The sequence below is a fragment of the Bubalus kerabau genome, chromosome 14 (assembly GCF_029407905.1).
Source record: "Bubalus kerabau isolate K-KA32 ecotype Philippines breed swamp buffalo chromosome 14, PCC_UOA_SB_1v2, whole genome shotgun sequence".
Taxonomy (NCBI): domain Eukaryota; kingdom Metazoa; phylum Chordata; class Mammalia; order Artiodactyla; family Bovidae; genus Bubalus; species Bubalus kerabau.
The window spans coordinates 32,940,185-32,963,894 of record NC_073637.1 but is presented as its reverse complement, the minus strand read 5'-3'; the positions used below and the strand labels follow the sequence as shown (position 1 = coordinate 32,963,894).

At 36.0% G+C, this 23,710-nt stretch overlaps 1 protein-coding gene across 2 annotated transcripts in view; it reads left to right on the top strand.

Annotated features, from left to right (window-relative positions):
* The first annotated feature begins 945 nt into the window (after window positions 1-945).
* The window catches only part of MYBL1 (MYB proto-oncogene like 1), a 37,234-nt gene continuing 14,469 nt past the window's right edge, over window positions 946-23,710 (top strand). The window contains exons 1-8 of one of the 2 annotated variants that reach the window (XM_055546160.1): window positions 946-1,122; window positions 10,215-10,320; window positions 10,647-10,718; window positions 12,190-12,282; window positions 15,252-15,472; window positions 17,741-17,915; window positions 20,345-20,419; window positions 21,028-21,132. In XM_055546160.1, coding sequence (XP_055402135.1) covers window positions 1,103-1,122; window positions 10,215-10,320; window positions 10,647-10,718; window positions 12,190-12,282; window positions 15,252-15,472; window positions 17,741-17,915; window positions 20,345-20,419; window positions 21,028-21,132 — 867 coding nt within the window. In that variant the 5' untranslated portion in view covers window positions 946-1,102. The remainder of the gene's footprint in view (window positions 1,123-10,214; window positions 10,321-10,646; window positions 10,719-12,189; window positions 12,283-15,251; window positions 15,473-17,740; window positions 17,916-20,344; window positions 20,420-21,027; window positions 21,133-23,710) is intronic. The other variant, XM_055546161.1, reaches the window with a different exon arrangement.

The window sequence follows — 23,710 nt, the reverse complement described above, 5'->3', positions numbered from 1 at the left end:
CAGACCCGGATTATTTCCCTTTCCCGTTCCATGTGTCCAACTAAAAACTTTTTCACCTGTCACACTCCTGCTCCTTCCCGCTACAGAGTCTTCACTAGATCAGTAGTTACGATGTCTGGAAAAAAAAAAAAAAAGCTCGCATTTTTGCTTAAACAGTAACGGCCGCGCAAATTTTATGGTTAGGTTTATCTCAAATCCAAAGACTGAGCTTCCTAACTAGTGAGGAGGGATGCCCCCGAGAACTGAGGAGCTTTGGCCGAGAGAAGGTTGCGGTGATCGGGACTGCTCAACACCCAGAGACACCGTCCGCGCTCCCGGAGAAGCTTGGATTCTCGCTGCCGCTTCCGGACACGCCTCTCGGAGAGTCTGGAACTCACTTTCCCAGCAGGGCCCCGCGCGGCCCTTGGCGCCCCACCCCCTCGGGTGCGGCGCTCGGCGCGCTCCGGGTCCTGTCACAGCAAGACCTTTGAGACTTGCCTACGGCCACACCCCCTGGCTCCCAGCTCCTTCCCGGACTCCCGCGAGTTCCAGTCCCGGCTTCCAGCTCCCCAGCCCCGCCCTCAGTCGCGCGCGCTCTCCCCGCCCCGCCCTTGTCCCCCCGCGTGCGGCCATCACAGCCAATGAGGTTAGGGGCCGCGTGCGCAGATTCAAACGGCGGCTCTTGAGGGAGGCTGGGCGCGAGATTCGGCGGTGCGGACAAAACCCTGCAGGGAGACTGCGAGTCCTGCAGAGCTGCCCGCTGCGGGGAGAGGGCGGGGGTCGGCGCCCGCGGCAAAGCCGCTCTGGGACCGAGGCGAGGAGGCTAGGAGGCGGCGGGAGGGGTCAGGGGAGGGCAGGAGCGCGCCCGCTGACATGTTGGGGGCATCCCTGACCGGGCAGGGCCGGGGCTAAGAAGCAGCGCTGCGGGCCGGGGGCGGGTCGCGGTCCGCCCCTCCGTCCCTCCGTCCTGCCCTGCCGGGGACCTGCGTTCCGCACTCGGTCGGCCTCGGAGCGGGAGCGAGGGAAGCGGCGGGGGAGGGTCGGGGAGAAGGAGCATTCGCCCGAGGCTGGAGGAGGCTGACCCGCGTCCCCGCCCAGCCCGCGCCTATGCGGTACTTGAAGGATGGCGAAGAGGTCGCGCAGGTGGGTGACATCCCTTTCGCCCAGGCCTGTGGGCACAGCCTCGGCTCAGATTCCCTTTCCTTTCCCTCTGAGTCCCCCCAACCCCCCCGCGCCTACCTGGGCCCTCCGAGGCCGGGGCAGAACTTTTCCTTCCTGCTGCGCTACAGCCGCCTTGGCCCGCTGGCCAGAGCGCAGCCGTGACGTGTGGAGAGTTGGGGACCAGGGCATTTCGGACTCAGAAAGTGAGTTTCAGATGCCCAGGCGGCTCCTTGGAGTCGATTCTCCCCCAGCATATGTCCAGCTCCCCACTGTCCCACAGCCACTTGTTGGGATTTGTTGGCAGGTAAGTCGGTGCGCTTTCAGGGAATACGCTCCGCACCGGAAGGTGGTGGTGTCCTACCCAGACGGCCTGAAAATGCTGTTCCTAGGGCCTCTTTCTCTCTGGATTCCTGAGCCAATTACAAACGGGGGCTCTGTGATATACCTGGGTTGGGGACCCCTCTGCTACCTTGAAAGGTGTGAAAGTCCTCTGAGATATAGCTGAGGAGAGAGTACTTTTTTGATGTCTACTGTGATTACCATACCCATGGTCGCAGTTTCCTTCTACTGGGAAGATGTCACACTGTTAACACCAGTAACTTGATCTTAAAATAAAACAATGTGTTTTATTCACTTAATATTTTGTGTGTCCGTTGGACTCTGACTGTACTTGAGGGTTGCATAGAGGTAGGGCATTTCTTTGGTGGTGGTGGTGGTTTTGGAAAACTTGATAGAGTAAATTTATGCATCTCGGTTTTATTTAAAGGTCACTCTAGTAGCTACTCGTAGACTGAGTGTGTAGGAATTACTCATATGACAAAAAACACTAGGGTGTCTTTTAGTTGTCAGTATTATTCAATAATATGAAAAGTTGTTTGACAGCGTTTCCAAACGATTTTATTTATCTGGATCCACAACTTCAAAGTCTCAACTAGAAGTGTTTTTCCCAAGTTGAAATTTAGTAGTAACTTCATTCATTGCAGATGTCTGTTAAAAATTGTCAACAGTCACACCATAGTATTTGTTGCTCTATTCATTTATTAAGGATCTGCTGTCTGTAAGGTATTTTTGCAGAAATTAGCATAGAATGTAATTAAGTCCCTGTGAGATTATTATTTTGTACCAACTACAGAATAGATCAAACTTTTGAAGTGGAACAAATACACACACACTTCTCTTGTAGAGAATTTTCAACTTAGGCACTGTTGATACTTGGGATCAGATAATTCTTTGTATTGGGAAGGCAGTGGTGGGGGCAGTGGGGAGTGCTGTCCTGTGCTTTGTAGAATGTCTAGCAGCATCCCTGGCCTCTGTCCCATGGATGTCAGTAACACCTCACTTCCCCAGGTGTGACAATCAAAAAATGTCTTTGGACGTTACCACCAAATGTCTGTTGAAGGGCAAAATCACCCAGGTGAGAATTACTGCTCTAGAACATCAAGGACCTGACTGACTTCTCAGTCTTCAGAAAAGATTGATATTAAAAGCTTCTGTAACTATAATTACTGAAGTATTGATTTAGGCCTTTTCTTTGGAATTTTTAAACATACCTTCTTTAAGCAAGGTGACAAACTAATATTGTCAACTCAGTAACAGGAGTTTGTATTCAGTGTGCGGCATTATCTACTTGCCTGTATTGATGTTAATCTTATATGAAACAGTTTCTTGGCTAATGCTGTCATCAGCAGTTAGTTATGGTTAGACATGGATGCTTGAATGTCAGAACCCTGCCTTCTTCAGTTAGTTTTTTGTCCATAATTTGTGTATGCTTCATAATAATAGGCTAAGAAGAAAGCGATTTCATGATTAATTTGCTGGTGTAAGTTATTTTGTTTTATTGACAATATTGTGAGCTTTGAGATCTAAATATTAATTGTACTACTGACTTTTATTCCTGTCAGCTGTATAAATTAATTGAAATGTATTATAGAATGATTGAAAGAGTCATAAGTCTGGAGTAATTAAATGTACTGAAGCTACACTCCCTGTTTGAATATACGGGTAGATGTGAGAAACTATCATCTCTGAATGGTGTATTTCTTAGGGCCTTTATCCTTGAATGTCTTTTGTTCTATAAATTCTATTTCTTGTATATGTAAATATGACTTATTTGCCCTAGAAAAAATAGAATGTGAAATGTTTTGAAGGATAAATAATCTTTATTCAGCATAGTCTCATGCCTTTAACTATGAATCTAATTTATAGTTGAATGAGAAAGGACATGAGTCAGTCACTTTGAAGTCTCCACTATACAACCATTGAACTGTTTGATTGAAAACTATACTTTGCTGTATAAAAGTTTTGCATAAGACTACAGGCATAAATCCTGTAATAACCTTTCCTGTATGATCTGAAAAAAAAAAAGTAAAAAACTGTTACCTCCCGGAGAAACAGCTGAAGGGTATTAGCTCTTTTAATCATTGTTTAAGATAGCTGTAGTATCTCTGGTCTGGATTTACATAGAGGAAAAAGTTTATTTAGTGTTGTGACTTTAAATAGTTTTAGGTCCCTTTGGGGGTTATAATGACATAATTTACAGGCAGTACTAAAATTGGTATATATGTTATTAATGTGTACGTGATTTTTAACCATACTTATTATTAAGTAAGTAATTTTAGATTTTAAAAGCCAGTTCCACTCTTAAAAATTAGCTTAAAGAAATGTCATTTAGAAGCTAGAAGATGTATTTAAGTAGTAACAGATTCAGGTTTTTACCCTTGAGATGACTGGCAACTACAGTAAACTGGAAAGACAAAAGCCAGCTCTTGAATTAGAAGATGTTTTTCCATGGGGTATGTGTGTGCGTAGGAAGCAATTTTACTGTGTTGCTTCTAGTGAGATGGGTGTCATGGGTGAAAGAATACTGGAATATGAGAACTGATATGTTTAATCAACTTTGTAATTAGCAATAATATTTGGAGAAAGCAAGTAAACTTTATATCCCAGTTTTTTGTCTCTTAATATAAGAGGTTTGGATTTTGTGGTCTATAAGTCTTTTAATATATTTCCTATTTTGAACTCTTTTTGTAATCATCTTTCCTCATTTAAAAATATACACACGCTAGTGGAATAAAATAGAAATGTTCTCGCATTGTTTTTGTTTATGGATCGCTAGGTAGAATTCCCTTCAGTATATATTTCATTATTGCTATTCATGGTCAGCTGAAGTCCAATTTGTCTTACTATAATAATGCTAGGTTGCAGTCCAGATTTGAAATTAAGATATTCATGTACGCAGTACATCATGTTAACCACTGGGTGGCCTGATTTCACTTTACTAAATCAAGCTGGTAAATTTTCAGGCCTTGAATTTGATTGAACTTAAAAAAATGCAAATACACAGTTATCCTGTCAAGACAGTATAATAAAGATGAATTTTTTGATTATGATAAAAATATTTAGGCTTGATGCAGTTTAATTTAAAATACTGTCAAGTTGAAGTGGTTTTGCTAGAAAAAATTTTATAGAACTACTGATAATTCTCTTAATTTCAAATCTGTAGTTTCTATTCAAATAAAATAAATTTTAAACAATTTCAAATTCTTCCTTTGGCACACCTCATTTTAATCTTTTCAGGTAGAATAATTGATGTCCTTTATTTTTTTTATTTTTTATTTTTATTTTTTATTGATGTCCTTTAAAATTGAACTTCTCTTGAATGTTTTATCTTGATGTTGCCAAGTGTGAATAGTTTGTGTATTATTTCACAGGGAAAGTTATGAGTATCACATCCTATTAGCTTAACCCCAGTGTAGAATTACTTTTAAACAATTTTCCTGGTCTAATGAGTCATAATATTTTTGTGTGTGTGCGTGTGTGCTTCCTTTTGCTGTTGCATAATTACCCTAATCGCTTTGTTCATAATCTACAAAAGTTTTTGAACATAGTACTTAGGTTATATATTAGACAGTTACAGAATAAATATTTTCTTTGACTTAAAAAATAAAACTGGCAGAATGATTCTGGAAACCAATTCCTGGAGAGAGATTCAGAGACCAAATTCCTCTTCTATTTTTGCCTTGTGACTGGAGAAATAATTTCACCTATTTTTACTGTCTTCTAGATTAGTCACTCTAGGCTTAGAAATGGTTTATCTATTTATAGATAGATAGTAGAAAGTTGACTTTATTTAGCTATTAGATATTGCTAACATCGATTGCTACAATACAGAAATACTAAAAAATGAAATAAAAATCAGAGAAATAAAGCAAATGAAATATGATTTGTTTTGGTGATGTCTAATGTTTTGAAGGTGTCTAACCATTATTAAGGGTTCCCTGATAGCTCAGTTGGTAAAGAATCCGCCTGCAATGAACCTGGGTTTGATCCCTGGGTTGGGGAGATACCCTGGAGAAGGGAAAGGCTACCACCCACTCCAGTATTCTGGCCTGGAGAATTCCAGGAACTGTATAGTCCATGGGGTCTCAGAGTCAGACACGACTGAGTGACTTTCACTTCAGTTCACTTCAACCATTATTAAGCAGTGAAACTTTTTCACTGTTAAGTGGTAAAAGTAGAACATTGGTGATGTTATTTGTGGGGTTTTATCCCTTCCCAGTTTTCTTTGCAAAGCATAGACATCCTTAGGCATCTTTATGTTGTTCAATTCAGTTCAGTTCACTCAGTCGTGTCTGACTCTGCAATCCCATGAACTGTAGCACGCCAGACCTCCCTGTCCATCACCAACTTCCAGAGTCCACCCGAACCCATGTCCATCGAGGTGATGCCATCCAACCGTCTCATCCTCTGTCGTCCCCTTCTCCTGCCATCAATCTTTCCCAGCATCAGGGTCTTTTCAAATGAGTCAGCTCTTCGCATGCGGTGGCCAAAGTATTGGAGTTTCAGCTTCAACATCAGTCCTTCCAATGAACACCCAGGACTGATCTCCTTTAAGATGGACTGGTGGGATCTCCTTGCAGTCCAAGGGACTCTTGAGAGCCTTCTCCAACACCACAGTTCAAAAGCATCAATTCTTCAGCGCTCAGCTTTCTTTATAGTCCAACTCTCACATCCATACATGACCACTGGAAAAACCATAGCCTTGACTAGACAGACCTTTGTTGACAAAGTAATGTCTGTGCTTTTTAATATGCTGTCTAGGTTGGCCATAACTTTCCTTCCAAGGAGTAACTAGTGATAATTTCCTAGGATCTTTTCTGTCACGCTTACTTGAAAGTTTTATCATCCTTTTAACAATTACATAAATAGTACAGAAATAACTTAATGTGTGCACCAAGAAGTAGTTAGGTAGATAGATTCTAGGAAAGCCCCAGTGGTAGAGAGATGGATTCTAAGAATTCTGCTTTAATCCTCCCTCACACTCAACCACTCAAAAAACCCAGCTTCCTGAACATGATGGCCATGCTTTTGCAAAACAGATAATGAAACCTCTTGTAGAAATAGAAATTTCTCACAAATCAAGTATGTGGTTAAAAAATAAGGCAGATTTTTAAAGTTAAAATGAACACGTTTTCAGGAAGATCATTCCTTGGAAACTAGTCTTTTGACCAAAACAACATTTTTGGACACATATCTTTAAAATGTTTTGTTAAGAACCTTACGGTGAATTTTGTACAGATTAATGTAGGTATTTTTGTGAATAATCAAAGTTTATATGAATGAGTCCCCAAATTTAAAGTTATTTTCAAATAACCTAATTTTTAAACCGTAATTTTAAAATATGCTGTTGGGGTCTAAGAAAAGGGAATAAAAGAGGGAACCTGTAAAAACCATAACTGAGGGCTGTTTGGGAAGGCTGGAAGTGTTAATGTTGCAAGGGACAGTTGTAGGAAAGGTTAGGCTGTATTGGTAGATACCTCAAAGAACACCTTCTGTACTGAATATTTTCTTTACATTTGTTTCAGCAGGTTTATGCTTCTTAAAATTCTACCACTTGGCGGTGCATTTGGATTTTGAAAGTTCTTTTTATGGGAGTATTTTTCACCTCCTCTTAGAGGTATTTTGTTTAACAAAAAAGGTTGTTTTTTTTTTTTCTCTCATATCAATTTGAGATCACCTGTATTGAGGGAGGTGGAAGTTTTGATTGGGTTGGGAAAGAGGGAGGTAATTTTGGAATACAGAATAGTTGGAGGAGGTGAAAGTGTAAGCAATCATTCAGTAATTTTACAATCATTTGAATGGTCAAGTCTTGGACTTGGTGCAGAGAGGTGAATGTATTAGACATGGTCTTTGCACTCCTGAGTTGTTTGGATGGGAAGCATAGATGCCATGAGTGCATATAGTGGACAGTAAGCTTCAGTATGGTGTTTTATCAGGTTTAATAGCCGCCTTAGAAATTTATGAAGTCATTACTTCCTGAACCATCTCCAACTTAACAATTTAATCATCGTTAATCAGGTGATATTTCCGATAGCTGAAGATGGCTGCAAATAACAGGTATTTCTTTAATTAAGCCTGTCCTTTTATTTTCAGCATAGTTTATCAAAACAATCATATATGGAAATGTAGGACTGGCAGATTATTAAATAGACATTGGCTTTAGGGGAGAAAGGATTGAAATACGTGCATTGAACTAGAGAAGCAGTTAGGTGTCATAGCTAGTTGGGTGGGGGATTTTGGTATCTTGTTTGGTCAGATAATTTTTGGTCAGATGTAATTGACAAATCAAGGAAATTAGAAGTTCCTGCAAAGGCTCTGTAAACAGTATATATTAAATCTAGGCCTTCATTTTCCACAATGTCTGTTACTCAGAAAGGTTAAATAAATATTAGCTCATGTTATTTTCAGATGTTCATATCTTGGTTCAGTCCACTGACTACTCAGAATTCTCTAATTCAGTTTATCGTTAAGACCTGCTCTCTTTTCTAGGGTTTTGTGCTCTCGTGGCTTTAACTTTTGTCTGTGTGCTAGTGATTGCCAAAACTAAGTCTCTGCTAGACCTAGAGATGAGCAGAAGATCCACATGCCCAGTTGTCTTCAAGATCTGCTCTGCCCAAAAGGAGAGCCACTGGTCACATGCGGCTGTTGAGCTCTTGATGTACTACTAGTCTGAATTGCTGTGTACTTTTTATTTTATTACAGATAAAAAATTTTATTTTTGTTTTTCTGGTTACCTGTGTCTGAAGCTAGGAATTTACTTTGTTGCTCCCGGGCTGTTTCTATCAGCTTCATCTTCTTGTTATTTTTCTCTTTTGCCTTTGGCTCTCTTTTCTCCTGGACAATGCATGCCAGATTTCAAAGACTTAAGTAAGAAGAAAAGAATGTAAAACATTTTGTGATTATGTTGATTACACGTTGAATTGATCACTTAAAAATTGATTGGGTTAAATATTATTTCTTATTAAAATTAATTTCGCCTGTTTTTTAAAACTGTGGTGGTTGCTAATAAATTACTTAGGTGGCTTGCATTATGTTTCTACTGGACAATGCTTTGTAGATACATGTAGTATCCACCTGTGTATTTCTCAAGTACCTTGAAATCAGTTCAAACTACTTATTCTCCTCATTCCCTTCTCCTTCCCAAAGTTCTTTTTCTCCTTCTATTCCTTATCTCAGCGGATAGTTCTGTGTTTCCAAAGCCAGAAATTTTGGAGTTGTCCTTGAATCTTCTTCCCATGTCTCTCATATTGATCAGTTGAACAAAATCCTTTTGTTTATACTTTTTTCTCAGTTTTATATGTGTGTCTTTCTGTTGCTACTATCATGACCTTAGTTGGTTTATTCTTTTATGGTTTCTCGATTTTTGTCCATTTAGATCTCTTCTACTCAAGGATATAAAAAATATGAGTTCTGCCTTAAAAGGTAGAACTAATAGGGCTAATAGGGCTTTCCTGGTAGCTCCAACAGTAAAGATTCTGCCTGCAATGCAGGAGACCAGGGTTCAATCCCTGGATCAGGAAGATCCCCTGGAAAAGGAAATGGCAACTCAATCCAATATTCTTGCCTGGAGAATTCATGGACAAAGGGGCCTGCCAGGCTACAATCCATTGGGTTGCAAAGAGTCGGACAGGACTGAGCAGTTAACACTTTCACGTTCACCATAATAGGTACTGTTATGTTTTCATTTTTAAAAGTGTAGAATATTTGCTTCATCTGAATTCTTTTATTTTAAAGTAGGACTTTAGGTTTATTTTTTAAAATAACTACCCACTGTCTTACCCTTTGTTGAAAAGTCCATCTTTACCACACTGATATTATAATTGATGAAATTCCCATGTGAGTTTTTTTCCTGAATATTCTATTCTGTTCCATTGATTTGAGTATTATTTATTGTTTCTCTGCAGTATTTTCTGGTATTCAGTAGTGCTAATTCTCTTTCTCTCTCTCTTTTTAGAGCTTTTCTGGGTATTACTACTTGTTTGTTTTTCTATATGAACTATAGAATCAGCTTGTCTGTGTTCCTCTGAAAATCTATTGGTATTTTTATTCATTTAATTTAAATTTATGGATTAATTTACAGAGAATGGACTTCTGTAATATTGTTTTCGTGCCCAAGAATGTGGTCTGATTGTTTTTTCATTTGTTCTGTGTCTCCTGATAGTGTTTTGTAGTTTACTATATCTTGATCTTGTATATTCAAATTATTTCTACATATTTTAACTTTTTTGCTATTGGTGTTGTAAATGGCTCACATCTTACATTATGTCTTTTAACTGACTGTGTTTTGTATTTTACCATTATCATTGCCAGGCCCTAATAATTTCTTATTTGGATTCTTGTGAAAGATCACTAATTGATCTTCCTCCATGTCTCCACATTCCTGCCAGTGATTTTTTTCTGAAACACAAGATATTTGTCTTTTGCTTCTTTACTTAAATTCCTTTAACTCTGTAGGTTAAAGATCAGATTAAGAATAAAGGCCAAACTCCTTTGCATGACGTAAAGGTTATCACTTGGCCCTTGCTGACATATCTAGCTTCATTCCTCTGGTATCAGTAAGCACTATAGCTCCTGTCCATTTTGTGACTGTTAATATTTTTATACTTTGAATAATCTCATTGGACATATGTCTGCTAGTCTGAGTGGCTTATTTAGTTGTATCTATGTGTTCAGATTTAGTGATTGAATTCACATATTTAAATAAAAATCTTGATTTCAAATTGTGTTGTTTTCAGTGAGGATGAGGATGATGACCTTCAGTATGCTGATCATGATTATGAAGTACCACAACAAAAAGGGTTGAAGAAACTCTGGAACAGAGTAAAATGGACAAGAGACGAGGTGATTATGTGTAATATGGTTTACTAATTCCATACTTGTATTTCTTGATTAATAAGATATGTATTAAAGATACTTAAAAACACAACATGAGAAAAGTTATCCCTCAGCTAACTTGCACATTTTTCTTCTTCAACCATACATGAAGAGTGGGTTGATGTTGAGACCGACAGAATCAGTTTAGTTAACGGGAGAACATGTGTGATAATGGCTTCAGTGTTTCTAAAAATGGCCACCAGATATGATGTGAAAGAATTGGACAGTGTATTCAGGAATAGGGGAATAGGGTGAGGGAAAGCTTTTTCATTTTCATAAACCTGTCTTAATAGGATGACAAGTTAAAGAAGTTGGTTGAACAACATGGAACTGATGATTGGACTCTAATTGCTAGTCATCTTCAAGTAAGTGAAACACTCTCTCATACTGCTAACACTAATGATTTAGGCCAAGGGGTTACATTTGCTGTTTTTCAGAAATGTGTCTATGTTATTTTAGATTTAGGTTCCTGTCCTAAAAACAACTGTTTTGTTCTGCTCTTCCTACAGTTGGAAACTTAGAAAGTCTGTTTTTTGTGTGTGTTTTTTTTTTTTTTAGTAATTAGTTTATCTGGGGATCTAAAAAGATGACTGACATAAAGAGAGGACAGACCTAAAAAGATGGCTGACCTAAAGCAAAAATGATACCAAGTTTGGATAGGGCTTTATAAATATTTGCTAATCAATGTTAAAACATTTTGAGAGAAGTTAAATCTATTGAAATAGTTTGGTAACTAATAAAACCAGAAGAAGCTATGTTGCTGTGAGAATTAGAAGTAACGTATAGGATGTTTGGCACAGTGCCTTACATTTAGCACATGTTCAATAAATAGAATCTAAATTAGAAAAGCTGCGTACATTAGCTTTATCAGTTTAACTTCAGTGGTATAACAGCAAATATAGTCAACAGACAAATGCTACAAGGACGTACAAGAACAACCTGATTATTTTGAGAAAATGATAACCTTAAAGTGAATCAGCATTGATGTACCGAAGCTATACATGAAGACACTCAGTATGAATAAAAACAAGTCCACTAGGCATCAGGAGAGAGCTGTGGTTAAATACAGTATTTGTATTTATGTCCTTCAAAATTATCTGTAATCCTGTGTATGAACTAATATCTTTAGAAACCAAATCACTAAAAGAAAAGTTGTGTTATTAGTATTATCCTTGTAATACACAGGACTTACTAGGTCATGAATTGACTAAAAATAAGGCTACACTTATTAATCATTTTTAAAGTTTGACATGTTTCTACATAAGGCTTTACTGTGGTAAATTTCATTTTCCTTTTGAACTTCAGTGCTTAAATATTTAACTGATATATAATGTATATCAATCTGGATATACTTAGTTTTTTCTTGATAACTTGGAGTTATCATTTATAAACATCCTTTAAATACCATACAGTAGTCTAGTGGTTCCTTTTGGGTTTTTTTTTTAATTGTGTAGAGTTAAGTAATGCTATACTCTATGAATCCAGGCTGCTATGCTGTTTGAGTTTGTACGTCTGCATTGTTTAGTTGTCTTTTTACTCCCTTTTATTCATCAGCACATTTCTTTATGTTAATATCTGTGTTGTTTTGCTTTTTTGCTGTGTTATCAGGCAGGGTATAAAGATAGATAATTTTAATTTCAAATATATAATTTTTATTTATACTCTAAGCAATGCTGACAACTTTAATTAAAAATGAATTGGGATATAGGCATATAAAATAAATACTGCAGTTTTAGAGAATACTATTGAATGTATTATTCCTGGAAACTTTCTTCTTAAGGTTGTGAAAGTTTGGAAGACAGTTGTTCATTAACAAAATCATCTAAATTCTTTCAGAATCGTTCTGATTTTCAGTGCCAACATCGGTGGCAGAAAGTTTTAAATCCAGAATTGATAAAGGGTCCCTGGACTAAAGAAGAAGATCAGAGGGTAACATGTTCATATTCTTTATTTTCACCGTGTAGGTGGACTTGCTTTTTTTTCTTACTAATACATGGTTTTGGGTCACATAAATACATGTTTAAATCACCTGGATTTGTTCTCTGGGTACTGCTTGCACTAACATTGAAACTTGAGTATTTTGAGATGTAGTTTTTTCAGAATTGAGTCAAACCAACTGTAATATAATGTAGCTTTTGCTGTCTGCAAGTCTGGTTTATAGAATAAAAAATACTGTCAGCTTAGTCACCTTTTTAGAGCTTAGGTTAGCGACATTTAGGGTGTAGTTTCTTACTGAAAATTCAGTTAGCATTTAAAAAACAATTTAATTTTATTCTTATTTTATCTGAAAACTTGAGGTATAAGGAAGTTATTCTTTAACTTTCCCTCTTAACCTAAAATGGGCTCCCACATAAGACAGATATCTTATCATCGTGTTCCCAGAGAGCTAGAGGATTCAAAACCAAGGTAATTCTTTGTGTTATGAAAGTATGAGAAGAATGGGAGTTACTATCCTCTTCTGAGACTTACCCTTTAGTTCATGCTCTTTATGGCATCATGTTATTAATGTAGTTGGAAAATTAGAGCATTTTTACTGCCACTCAAAAAAAAAAAATTCACTAGGCTCAGAACTGATCTGATTTACTTGGTAGCCAATGGTAGGTTTTAAAATGTGTGCTTTATATCCTTTCAGTTTGAGAAAGAAAGTAATGAATAGACAGTAACTATAAATCCTTCCTGCTTCCAAAATGATTTATTTGGCTTTCAGCTAAGCATTAAAAAAATGTAAGAGTAGAAAATCTTTAAGTCTCAACATTTTACTGTTATTTCATATTAATTTTGTATGAAACAATTTAATTTTCAGGTCACTTTAATACGTTGTATTTAGATAAGTTTGGGATCAATTTTTGAACTTGGCAAATGCTGAAGGAATATTTTTAGCAAAATTGTTTTTTTTTAATTATACTTGTGGTTTGGATTTAATGCATTTAAAATAGCATTCTTGAGTTATGTTTTAAGATTCTATCAAGGTAGTGCTTTTTAAAAATTGAGGTATGTGGGACTTCCCTGGTGATCCAGTGGTTGAGACTCCACACTCTCAATGCATGGGACACTGGTTTGATCCCTGGTTGGGTAGCTAAGATCCTACATGCTATAGGGGGTGGCCTAAAACAATAGATAAAATAAAAATTGGGATATAATTATATATTAGTTCCTGAAGAAGGAAATGGCAACCCCACTCCAGTATTCTTGCCTGGAAAATCCCACAGTTGGAGGAGCCTAGCAGGCTACAGTCCATGTAGTCGCAAAGAGTGGGACATGACTCAGTGACTTCACTTTCACTTATATATTAGTTTCAGATGTACAACATAATATATATATTATGACAGTCAGTTCAGTCACTCAGTTGTGTCCGACTCTTTGAGACCCCATGGACTGCAGCACACCAGGCTTCTCTGTCCATCACCAACTCCGGAGCCTACTCAAACTCATGTCCATCGCGGCGGTGATGCCATCCAACCATCTCATCCTCTTTTGTTCCTTTCTCTTCCCACCTTCAGTCTTTCCCAGCATCAGGATCTTTTCCAGTGAGTTGGTTCTTTGCATCAGGTGGCCAAAGTATTGGAGTTTCAGCTTCAGTCCTTCCAATGAATATTCAGGGTTGATTTCCTTTAGGATGGACTGGTTGGATCTCCTTACAGTCCAAGGGACTCTCAAGAGTCTTCTCCAACACCACACAGTTCAAAGCATCAGTTCTTTGGTGCTCAGCTTTATAGCCCAACTCTCACATCCATGCATGACTACTGGAAAAACCATAGCTTTGACTAGACAGACCTTTATTGCTAAAGTAATGTCTTTGATTTTTAATATGCTGTCTAGGTTGGTCATAGCTTTTCTTCCAAGGAGTAAGCGTCTTTTAATTTCATCGCTGCAGTCACAATCTGCAGTGATTTTGGAGACCCCAAAGATAAAGTCTGTCACTGTTTCCATTGTTTCCCCATCTGTTTGCCATGAAGTGATGGGGCTAGATACTATGATCTTAGTTTTCTGAAAGTTGAGTTTTAAGCCAGCTTCTTCACTCTCCTCTTTCACTTTCATCAAGAGGCTCTTTAGTTCCTCTTCACTTTCTGCCATAGGGTGGTGACATCTGCTTGTCTGAGGTTATTGATATTTCTCCCAGCAATCTTGATTCCATCTTGTGCTTCAACCAGCCCAGCATTTCATATGATGTACTCTGCATATAAGTTAAATAAGCAGGGTGACAGTATACAGCCTTGACCTACTCCTTTCCCCATTTGGAACCAGTCTGTTGTTCCATCTCCAGTTCTAACTGTTGTTTCTTGACCTGCATACAGATTTCTCAGGAGGCAGGTCAGGTGGTCTGGTATTCCCATCTCTTTAAGAATTTCCCACAGTTCGTTGTGATCCACACAGTCAAAGGCTTTGGCATAGTCAATAAAGCAAAAGTAGATGTTTTTCTGGAACTCTCTTGCTTTTTCGATGATCCAGCGGATGTTGGCAGTTTGATCTCGGGTTCCTCTGCCTTTTCTAAATCCAGCTTGAACATCTGGAAGTTCACAGTTCACGTACTATTAAAGCCTGGCTTGGAGAATTTTGAACGTTACTTTGTTGTGAGATGAGTGCAATTGTGCAGTAGTTTGAACATTCTTTTGTATTGTCTTTCTTTGGGATTGAAATGATAACTGACCTTTTCCAGTCCTATGGCCACTGCTGAGTTTTCTAGACCACTGCAAATCTCATTAATATCTATCCCTGTACATAGTTATTCATATTTTTTCTTGTGGTAAGAACTTTTCAGATCTACTCTCTTAGTAGCTTTCAATATGCAATACAGTAGTACTAACTATAGCTACTGTACTGTATAGTACAGTATATCCGCATGACTTATTTATTTTTAAAAAATAATACTTTTTAAACTTTATTTTTCTTTTTTTTAGGTTATTGAATTAGTTCAGAAATATGGACCAAAAAGATGGTCTTTAATTGCAAAACATTTAAAAGGAAGAATAGGCAAGCAGTGTAGAGAAAGATGGCATAATCATCTGAATCCTGAGGTAAAGAAGTCATCCTGGACAGAAGAGGAGGACAGGATTATCTATGAGGCACATAAGCGGTTGGGAAATCGTTGGGCAGAAATTGCCAAACTACTTCCTGGAAGGTACTTATACAAATGAATATATATTTTTCTGTACTTTAAACTTGATCTTTATTATGGTTACCATTAAATATATTTATAGGTACCCCATGACTTTTATTTATAATTAAAATTTAGACTGCAGAATACAAGCAACCCTTTGTGATATTTGTAGTACATTTTGTGGAAAGGAATATAATTACTTTTTTAACAAAATATTTTATAGCAGTAATTTGTGCAACAAAATGATAGACCTTTAGATTATGTAAACATTTAATGCACTCCCCCAAATTATGGTTACATATCAGTGCCAATCAAGCAGTCTTTGTATAAACTAAGCTGTAATGGAATCTAAGTTGAAGAGATTTCTTTCATATTGGATTCTTTGCATAAGACCAGAGAATAACAAATACACTGGCTGAAATAAATTGCTCTGAAAGTACATTAGAGAAAATTCAGTTCTTAATCAGTGCTTTAGATCCTGAGTAGTATATATATATATATCCATGTGGCTAAAATATGGAGTTTCCATCAGGAGCAGTGATGGGCTACATATACACTATACATTGCATTGGTTCAGATGCTTCCTAGCCGTTTGTAGTACAGTAGACCAGCAATTTTGGGAAAATCCATTACTCACTCAGAAGGTGTACACTTGTTTTTTATTGTTGTAGTCTCTGTATAGTACATAGTAGTTAATTAAATGCATTTACATGTATCCTTTTTTTAACAGAAATAAAATACTTTTATTGTTGAATAAACATTAACTCAGAATGTGATGCCCATCATAGGCAATCTGATAAGAGACTGGAAAAAAAAAAAAAGATAAATCTCACCTTCACCCACATAACCAAGCAGATACGATCCATTTCATGTAGGTTCTCAAGATAATATTTAGTCCTAAGTCAGAAGACTTGATAGCACCATTTTATTTCATGTAGTTCATCCTATATTTACCTAGCAATTGGAGTGCCCATCTGTTGTCAATTATTGGCTTTATGTAAAGGAAAAACAAACTTCTCGTATCTTTTTGTTAGAAGGTAGTTTTACAACTTGGAATCAGGTCAGCTAAAGTTGAGCTCCTTTCCTGATGGAACTTGGAGATAGAGCACTATATTCTATATATTCTTAATTAATCTTCATGTACTTGTGAAATAACGTAGAGCAATACTGCAGAGCAATATTTGTCTTAGAGAAATTAGTGTTAAGTTTTTTTATCTAAGTTACTGAAGCTGGTTTAGGAACTTCTCATGTTTTCAGTCTTTGATACATGTTTACTATCCATAGAATGTAGCTTAATGTTTACCATAAAGTAGGTTCTCAGTAAATGTTTGTGTATTTTTTAAAATGTATACTATAAGTAGCTGTAGGTTGAAGGCTTCCATTTTTACAAGGGGAACTTAGGTAAAAGGGGAGCCAATGAACTTTTTCTTCCATAGGTGTTTTGTTGATAAGAAATGAAGATGAATACTGGGATTCTGTCTTTTTATGACCATATTTGATCTTGGCTTCAAAGGCTTTTGCCCTTGTTATGCTCTTTATCTGGAATGCTCTTTTTAATTTTTTTTTCTGTTCCTGTATGACTAGTTCATTCTTATCCTTCAGATTTTAGCTTCACTGTCCCCTCAAAATTGCTCAAAATAAAAATTACTGTAGTTACTCACTTTCTCTTATTACTTTAAATGATCTGCATTGCACTGTTTTTCTTTTTTTTTTCTTTTTTTTTATTGTATTTTTAAACTTTACAATATTGTATTGGTTTTGCCATATATCAATATGAATCCGCCACAGGTATACACGTGTTCCCCATCCTGAACCCTCCTCCCTCCTCCCTCCCCGTACCATCTCTCTGGGTCATCCCAGTGCACCAGCCCCAAGCATCCCGTATTGTGCATCAAACCTGGACTGGCGACTCGTTTCATATTGATATTATACATGTTTCAATGCCATTCTCCCAAATCATCCCACCCTCTCCCTCTCCCAGAGTCCAAAAGACTGTTCTATGATTTTCTTCTTATTTATTTTTTTTGTTTTTCTTTTCTTCCCTCCTTCCCTGCTGCCATGCTTCCCGTGAAGATGTAAGCCCCACGAGAGCTGGGACTTTATCTTATTGCCTTATCTCCAGTGTTTAGAAGTGTATTTGACATACAGACATACAGTATATTTTTTTAATTTAAAAAAGTATCTAATTTTACCAGTTGTAAAAATTTAAGTACTTTGTATACTTTATATGGTGTTAAAAATTTATGGAGTCCTCTTTTTCATTTTAAAATATACACTTTAATTTCTTAGGACTGATAATTCTATCAAAAATCATTGGAATTCTACTATGCGGAGAAAAGTGGAGCAGGAAGGCTACTTACAAGATGGAATAAAATCAGAACGATCTTCATCTAAACTTCAACACAAACCTTGTGCAACTATGGACCATTTGCAAAGCCAGAATCAATTTTACATACCTGTTCAGGCACATATTTTTAATACTTTTTTGTTTAAATATCTTTTTTAGTTGCTCTTTGGGAAGGTGTTTAGTTTCTTAGTAGGATAAAAACAAAATATATTAAGAGAAACAGACATTTAAATTTCCAAAATGAAAAAATATACCATTACTAGCTGTTAAACCATTGTTGTTGTTGTTTAGTCGCTAAGTCATGTCCGACTCTCTGAAACCCCATGGACTGTAGCCTGCCAGGCTCCTCTGTCCATGGGATTCTGCAGGCAAGAATACTGGAGTGGGTTGCCATTTCTTTCTCCATTAGTGGAAGTTTATCTCTGCTTGTTTTGATTGGTAAATATTTTGGGAACAAATTCATTAAAATATTTCCTTTTATATATCATTTTTACAGTATCTAATTATGAAACTTGGTATGTACATTTCCTAACTGTCATTCTCTGAATCTTCATGATTCAAAGCTAATGATCATTTGTGCTTTAATTATAGTTTTCTTTAAAAAAATTTTTTAGCGTGATTGTAGTATAGCTTGCCTGTAAGAGGTGAGTGAATATAAATAATGGTTTAAAGGAGAGAACAGTCAAAAATATTTCAAGCCATCATATAGGGGTATGTGGTAAATAATTGGTTCTTTGGCATTCAACTTTGCTGTTCCCTCATCACTTAACTGACTGAGTGAATTCAGCCTTTGTTTAGACCAGTTCATTGCAGATTACCCACATTCATCATAGGGCAGGCTCTGTTTTCCTTTCAAAGCATTTTCCTACCTGCAAGAAATTAGGAGTTTTCATGAGCTTTGTTTTACCTTTTCCCTGTCTACTTGTCTGTCGTCCCATTTTTCATGTTGAGCAGTTCTTAATTTTTGTCACATAGAATGTAAAGATTAAGTCAGGACTTAAAAGTATCTACTGCAAGATAAATTTTGGCTTGTGGTTAACAATCTGTGGTTAGTATTTAATTTTATTAATTTTATTCCAGATTTAACTTTATTCCACTAAATGGACATTATTTTTTTTTAGACATAATTTTCAAAGAACCTCTTTAAAAAGGTAGTGACATCTTAATTTACAAATAGGAAAACTTGCAAAGACAGTACAGTTATCTGCTGATACTTAGTACCTTAAGATTTCTGTTGTCTCTACATTTTTCTTTAGAGTCCTAAATTTCAGCAGCATAAACTGAAACATTCTGCTTCTGCCTTAAAGATTATCTTTAAATTTATTTTTTTTAGCTCACAGGATAATTTTTAAAATTATTTGGGGCCAATTGAGTGTTTAATACGCTCAGTCAGAATATATTGGAATGTGAGAGTATTTCTTGTACTTTAAGAATTATTTATCTTTGAATGATTTTTGAAAGATTTGTGTATTCATAGTTCAAGTTATTTAAACTGTTGAAAAGCTAATTCTAATTTTGACTTGAAAGAAAAAAATGGATTGGTATGAAGTACTGTCACAGGTTAAAATGAAAAGTTTGAGAAAGATGCTTCTAATTCATTGGAAGTTGAGCAATAACTGATATTAATCAAATGTACAAATTCAGTTCTGTGTTAGAAGTTATACATAATGCTTCTGCATTAGTGATTTACATAGGCCATTATGGAAGATAGACAGTTTCTTATTTATATTTATTAGATTTTAAGGTTTTAAAAAATCTTATGAGGGTCTTCTCAAATTTCTCCCTACCACTACACACTAAATTTGCATGCAACTTCAAAAATTTTATTACAGATTCTTTAGAAAAGAGACAGAATAATTCATTGTCTATTGTCAAAGTATTAAAAATACATGAGTGATTCTGATTGTTTTTCTGAGACAAATAATAGAAGCAGCCTCTGTTTTCATATCTTCCTATACTGAAATTGGCATGGTGGGGAGGTGGTAGGAGTAGGAGATGTGAATATTGAAGACTTGCTTTAGTCTCCAGCTGCATAAGGGCTTCATATGGACCAATCAGTCCTTTACCCTGAATGATAAAACACAATTACTTTGTCTTCTCCAGGAGATAGAGCAATCCTTTAATAGCAGATTTTAAAAAACACTTGGTAGATATTGTAGATAATAAGTAGACTGATTGGGTGATAAATCTAGCCCAAGTAATTCTCATATTTCATTTAGGGGAAAATAGGTCTTTGCTAAGAGTTATGCCTTTTAGTCAATAGATTTTAAGAATAAGATGGAGCTCTTAAGAAATTACTATATGTGTAAATACTCAAAGTTAACAGAGATACTGTTCCATGTTGATATTTTATTCAGCTTTTGTCTTTGCCTCAGATTTTTAAAAATTTATAGTGTTATATGTTCTATCATATGTTATATATGATATATATATGTTATATATATCATGTATATCATAATGTATATCATACATGTTATATATTAAAACATATATAATATCATATGTTATATGATACAAATGATATTAATTTTAAATTACTTTTTTAGATCCCAGGCTATCAGTATGTATCACCTGAAGGCAATTGTGTAGAACATGTTCAGGCTTCTTCTGCCTTTATTCAGGTAACTTTTTATTTATTAAAAAACAAAAACAAACCCCAAAGGAAACACTCAAACATTTTCAAATTCTAATAGCACCTGTTGCTCATCTATAAAATTGCGGCAAAAGCAATACTATCTGATCTACTTATTTTGAGTATTATAACATTAAAGGAGAAAGTCTTTAAGTGTGTTTGAGAAATATAAACTGTACCAATGTAAAGTAGTTCACAACACCAGTGAGGTGGTTCTTTCATTCTTCTAACTTAGAACATTCAAGTTATGAATGAACATATTTTTACTAAACTGGATAGAATGTATGTATTCAGATTCAATAAATTAAAACAAATTCCACACATAAGTTTTTAAATTGATTAGATGATATAGTGTAAGTTTTTTCATGCATTTAAATTTCCCAAGTCTTTTCTGTTAAATTGAAAATATTTACCAGCACCTCTTTAGGTCCCAGAAGAAGTGTGATACTGAGTATTTGGGATTTTGTAGTATTAAGCTTTATTAGAGAGAAGAGACTTTATGTTGCATAGAAGAAAATAAAACTTAGAACATTAATAATAATAAAAAAGCAATTTTGTAAATGATCTGTTTTTTCTCTTTTGTTTAACTCATTTTAGCAACCCTTTGTAGATGAAGATCCTGATAAGGAAAAAAAAATAAAGGAACTTGAGTTGCTTCTTATGTCGGCTGAGAATGAAGTTAGAAGAAAACGATTTCCATCAGTAAGAAATAATCTAAAGTGTTTAGATTTTATTGTTAGAATCTTTTATGTGCTTTATATGCTTTTATAGTTTTAATCAGCACTGACTTTTATATGCCAGCAAGTAGAAAGCATATTCATTGTGATTCCGGATTTTAGTATGGACTGAAAATAGTTTTTCTAATTTGCAACTTTGAAGTTGCCTGTTTTTGACATGCATCTCTTGGAACATACTTTACAGTGTTTTGTATTAAGATGCTTCTTGATAATATCAAACAAACTTAAGATATAATCTTCAATATGTGTATTTGTGAAAATGTGTGGATTAGATTAGGCTTTGTTTTCTATTAGACATTCCATGTGATAATGACCTTAATAGAAAAAAAAAAAGAAACTTAAGGAATTTAATTAGATATGTAGAGAGATTTCTGTGCTTCAAAATTATTTTTATTCTCCCTTTGAAAATGTTTTCTTGTCTACTGTATTAGAACACAAATTCAGTAAATTGGAAAAAGTAATAATGTTTTAAATATAGGGAAAGGGAACATTTAGGTTTTATGCTGTCTAAAGAAATCTTTCAATGGAAGTGGGTTTTGGTTATCAGGTATGAAAAGTATTGTCTGAGATTTGGTTGATGAGAACAACTATGAGTATTAAATCAGGATAAATGATAATGATTCTAGCTAAGTTAAACAGGCTGTGCTAGAAAGAAAAAAAGTTTGTATTTAAATGACAGTTTTGAAAGTTTAATATCCTGGGATTTTTTACATTTAGGAAAGTGTTTTTCTTGATCTGGGGCCGAGTCAGGGGACAATATATTTAGAGTGACTGGGAACTAATACAAAATTACTAAATAGAATAACCTCAGGGCTTGAAGTAGTATTATGAGGCAACTGGTGATGTCTTTAAATCATTTCAGATGGTATTAATAAAAATGACATTTGTTAATTGTAGTGGATGAGATAAATACCATGGGAAAAGTAATTTTTGTTTTGAGACTACAAATACCATGGGCAAATAGGGATACCTGAAGTATACTTAAAGTTAATTTCAGATTTATTAAGAAACTGCAAATAAATAACCCTAATCAGAGGGTCCACATTTATAGATAATATATTCAGGTTTAAGCATATTTAAAATTTTTGATAATAGTGTAATTTTGTAATTTAATAGGAAAATATAATTAACTAAAAGAATTGCTATTTTGCATTAAAAAGGGAGAAAGTTACTAATTATTTTTTTTAGACTTGCTATCTAAAATCCACTGTCATAAACATCTGGTTGAATAAGGAGATTGGCGATTTTAGAGGGAAATTACTGCACCCAGTATAACAGATTCTATACTCATATAAAGTATTTATTCTAGACAATTATGTGGTAATAATGATTGCCATTTTTCTGAGTATTCATTATATTCCACTGTTGTAGATGTGCTAGATGTATTCCTGGTAATCCTTGTATTAACTCTGCAAATTAATTGCTAGGTATTCAGAATCAGATGTATGCGATTACAAAAAATCTATCGTTTTGCCAGTGGGCCTAGTAAGCTCCCTCTTTGAATCTTTTTCCTGCCTGAAAACTAAGTTGAAATGTATATGGTGTGGAAGTTATCTCCAAAAAGCGATTGTAAACTCAGAAGGTGGCTATGCTAGTGAAATAAGATTGCTTTAATTTCTTTTATTTATAGGACTCTTTAAAATAGATGGAACTTGTTTTGAAACAATGCTGGAAAGTTATTTTTTCACCTTAACTCGAGACTTAACATTTTGCTATTGTAAATATCTACTACATTCTAGTGATTTTTAATTTTAATAGTCATAGGTACTGTTTATTGAGTGCTTCCAATGGACTGAGCAGTATGTTCTCTAAGATATGGTAGCTGCTGCTGCTGCTGCTGCTAAGTCACTTCAGTCGTGTCCAACTCTGTGCGACCCCATAGACGGCAGCCCACCAGGCTCCCCCATCCCTGGGATTCTCCAGGCAAGAACACTGGAGTGGGTTGCCATTCCTTCTCCAATACATGAAAGTGAAAAGTGAAAGTGAAGTCGCTCAGTCGTGTCTGACTCTTAGCGACCCCATGGATTGCAGCCCAACAGGCTCCTCCGTCCATGGGATTTTCCAGGCAGGAGCACTGGAGTGGGGTGCCACTGCTATTAGCCACATTTAATTCAGAATTTAAAAATTCAGCTCCTCAGTTGCACTAGCCACATTGTTGCTGCTCTTATGGCTGGTGGTGCCCATGTTGAGTAGCCTCCAGTGCAGAACATTTTCATCACTGCAGAGGGTTCTTTGGACCATGCTGTACACTTTACATCCTGTTGCTTCTTGTTTTTTTTCCTATTTTTTTAAGTATAGCTGTGTATAACCTTAATGTGTACAACATCATGATTTTACTTACATATTGTTAAGTTTAGTGAACATCCATTGTCTAATATAGAAACCAAAAGAAAAGAAAAAGACAAAGGGAAAAACCCTTTTTTTCCTAATGATGGAAGCTCTTAGAATCTGCCATTCTTAACAGTTCTCAGATTATGTATTGTTTCTTAACCATGGGTCTTCAAGATCTCACTTCTTGTTTTTCGTTATGAGACAGTAGAAAA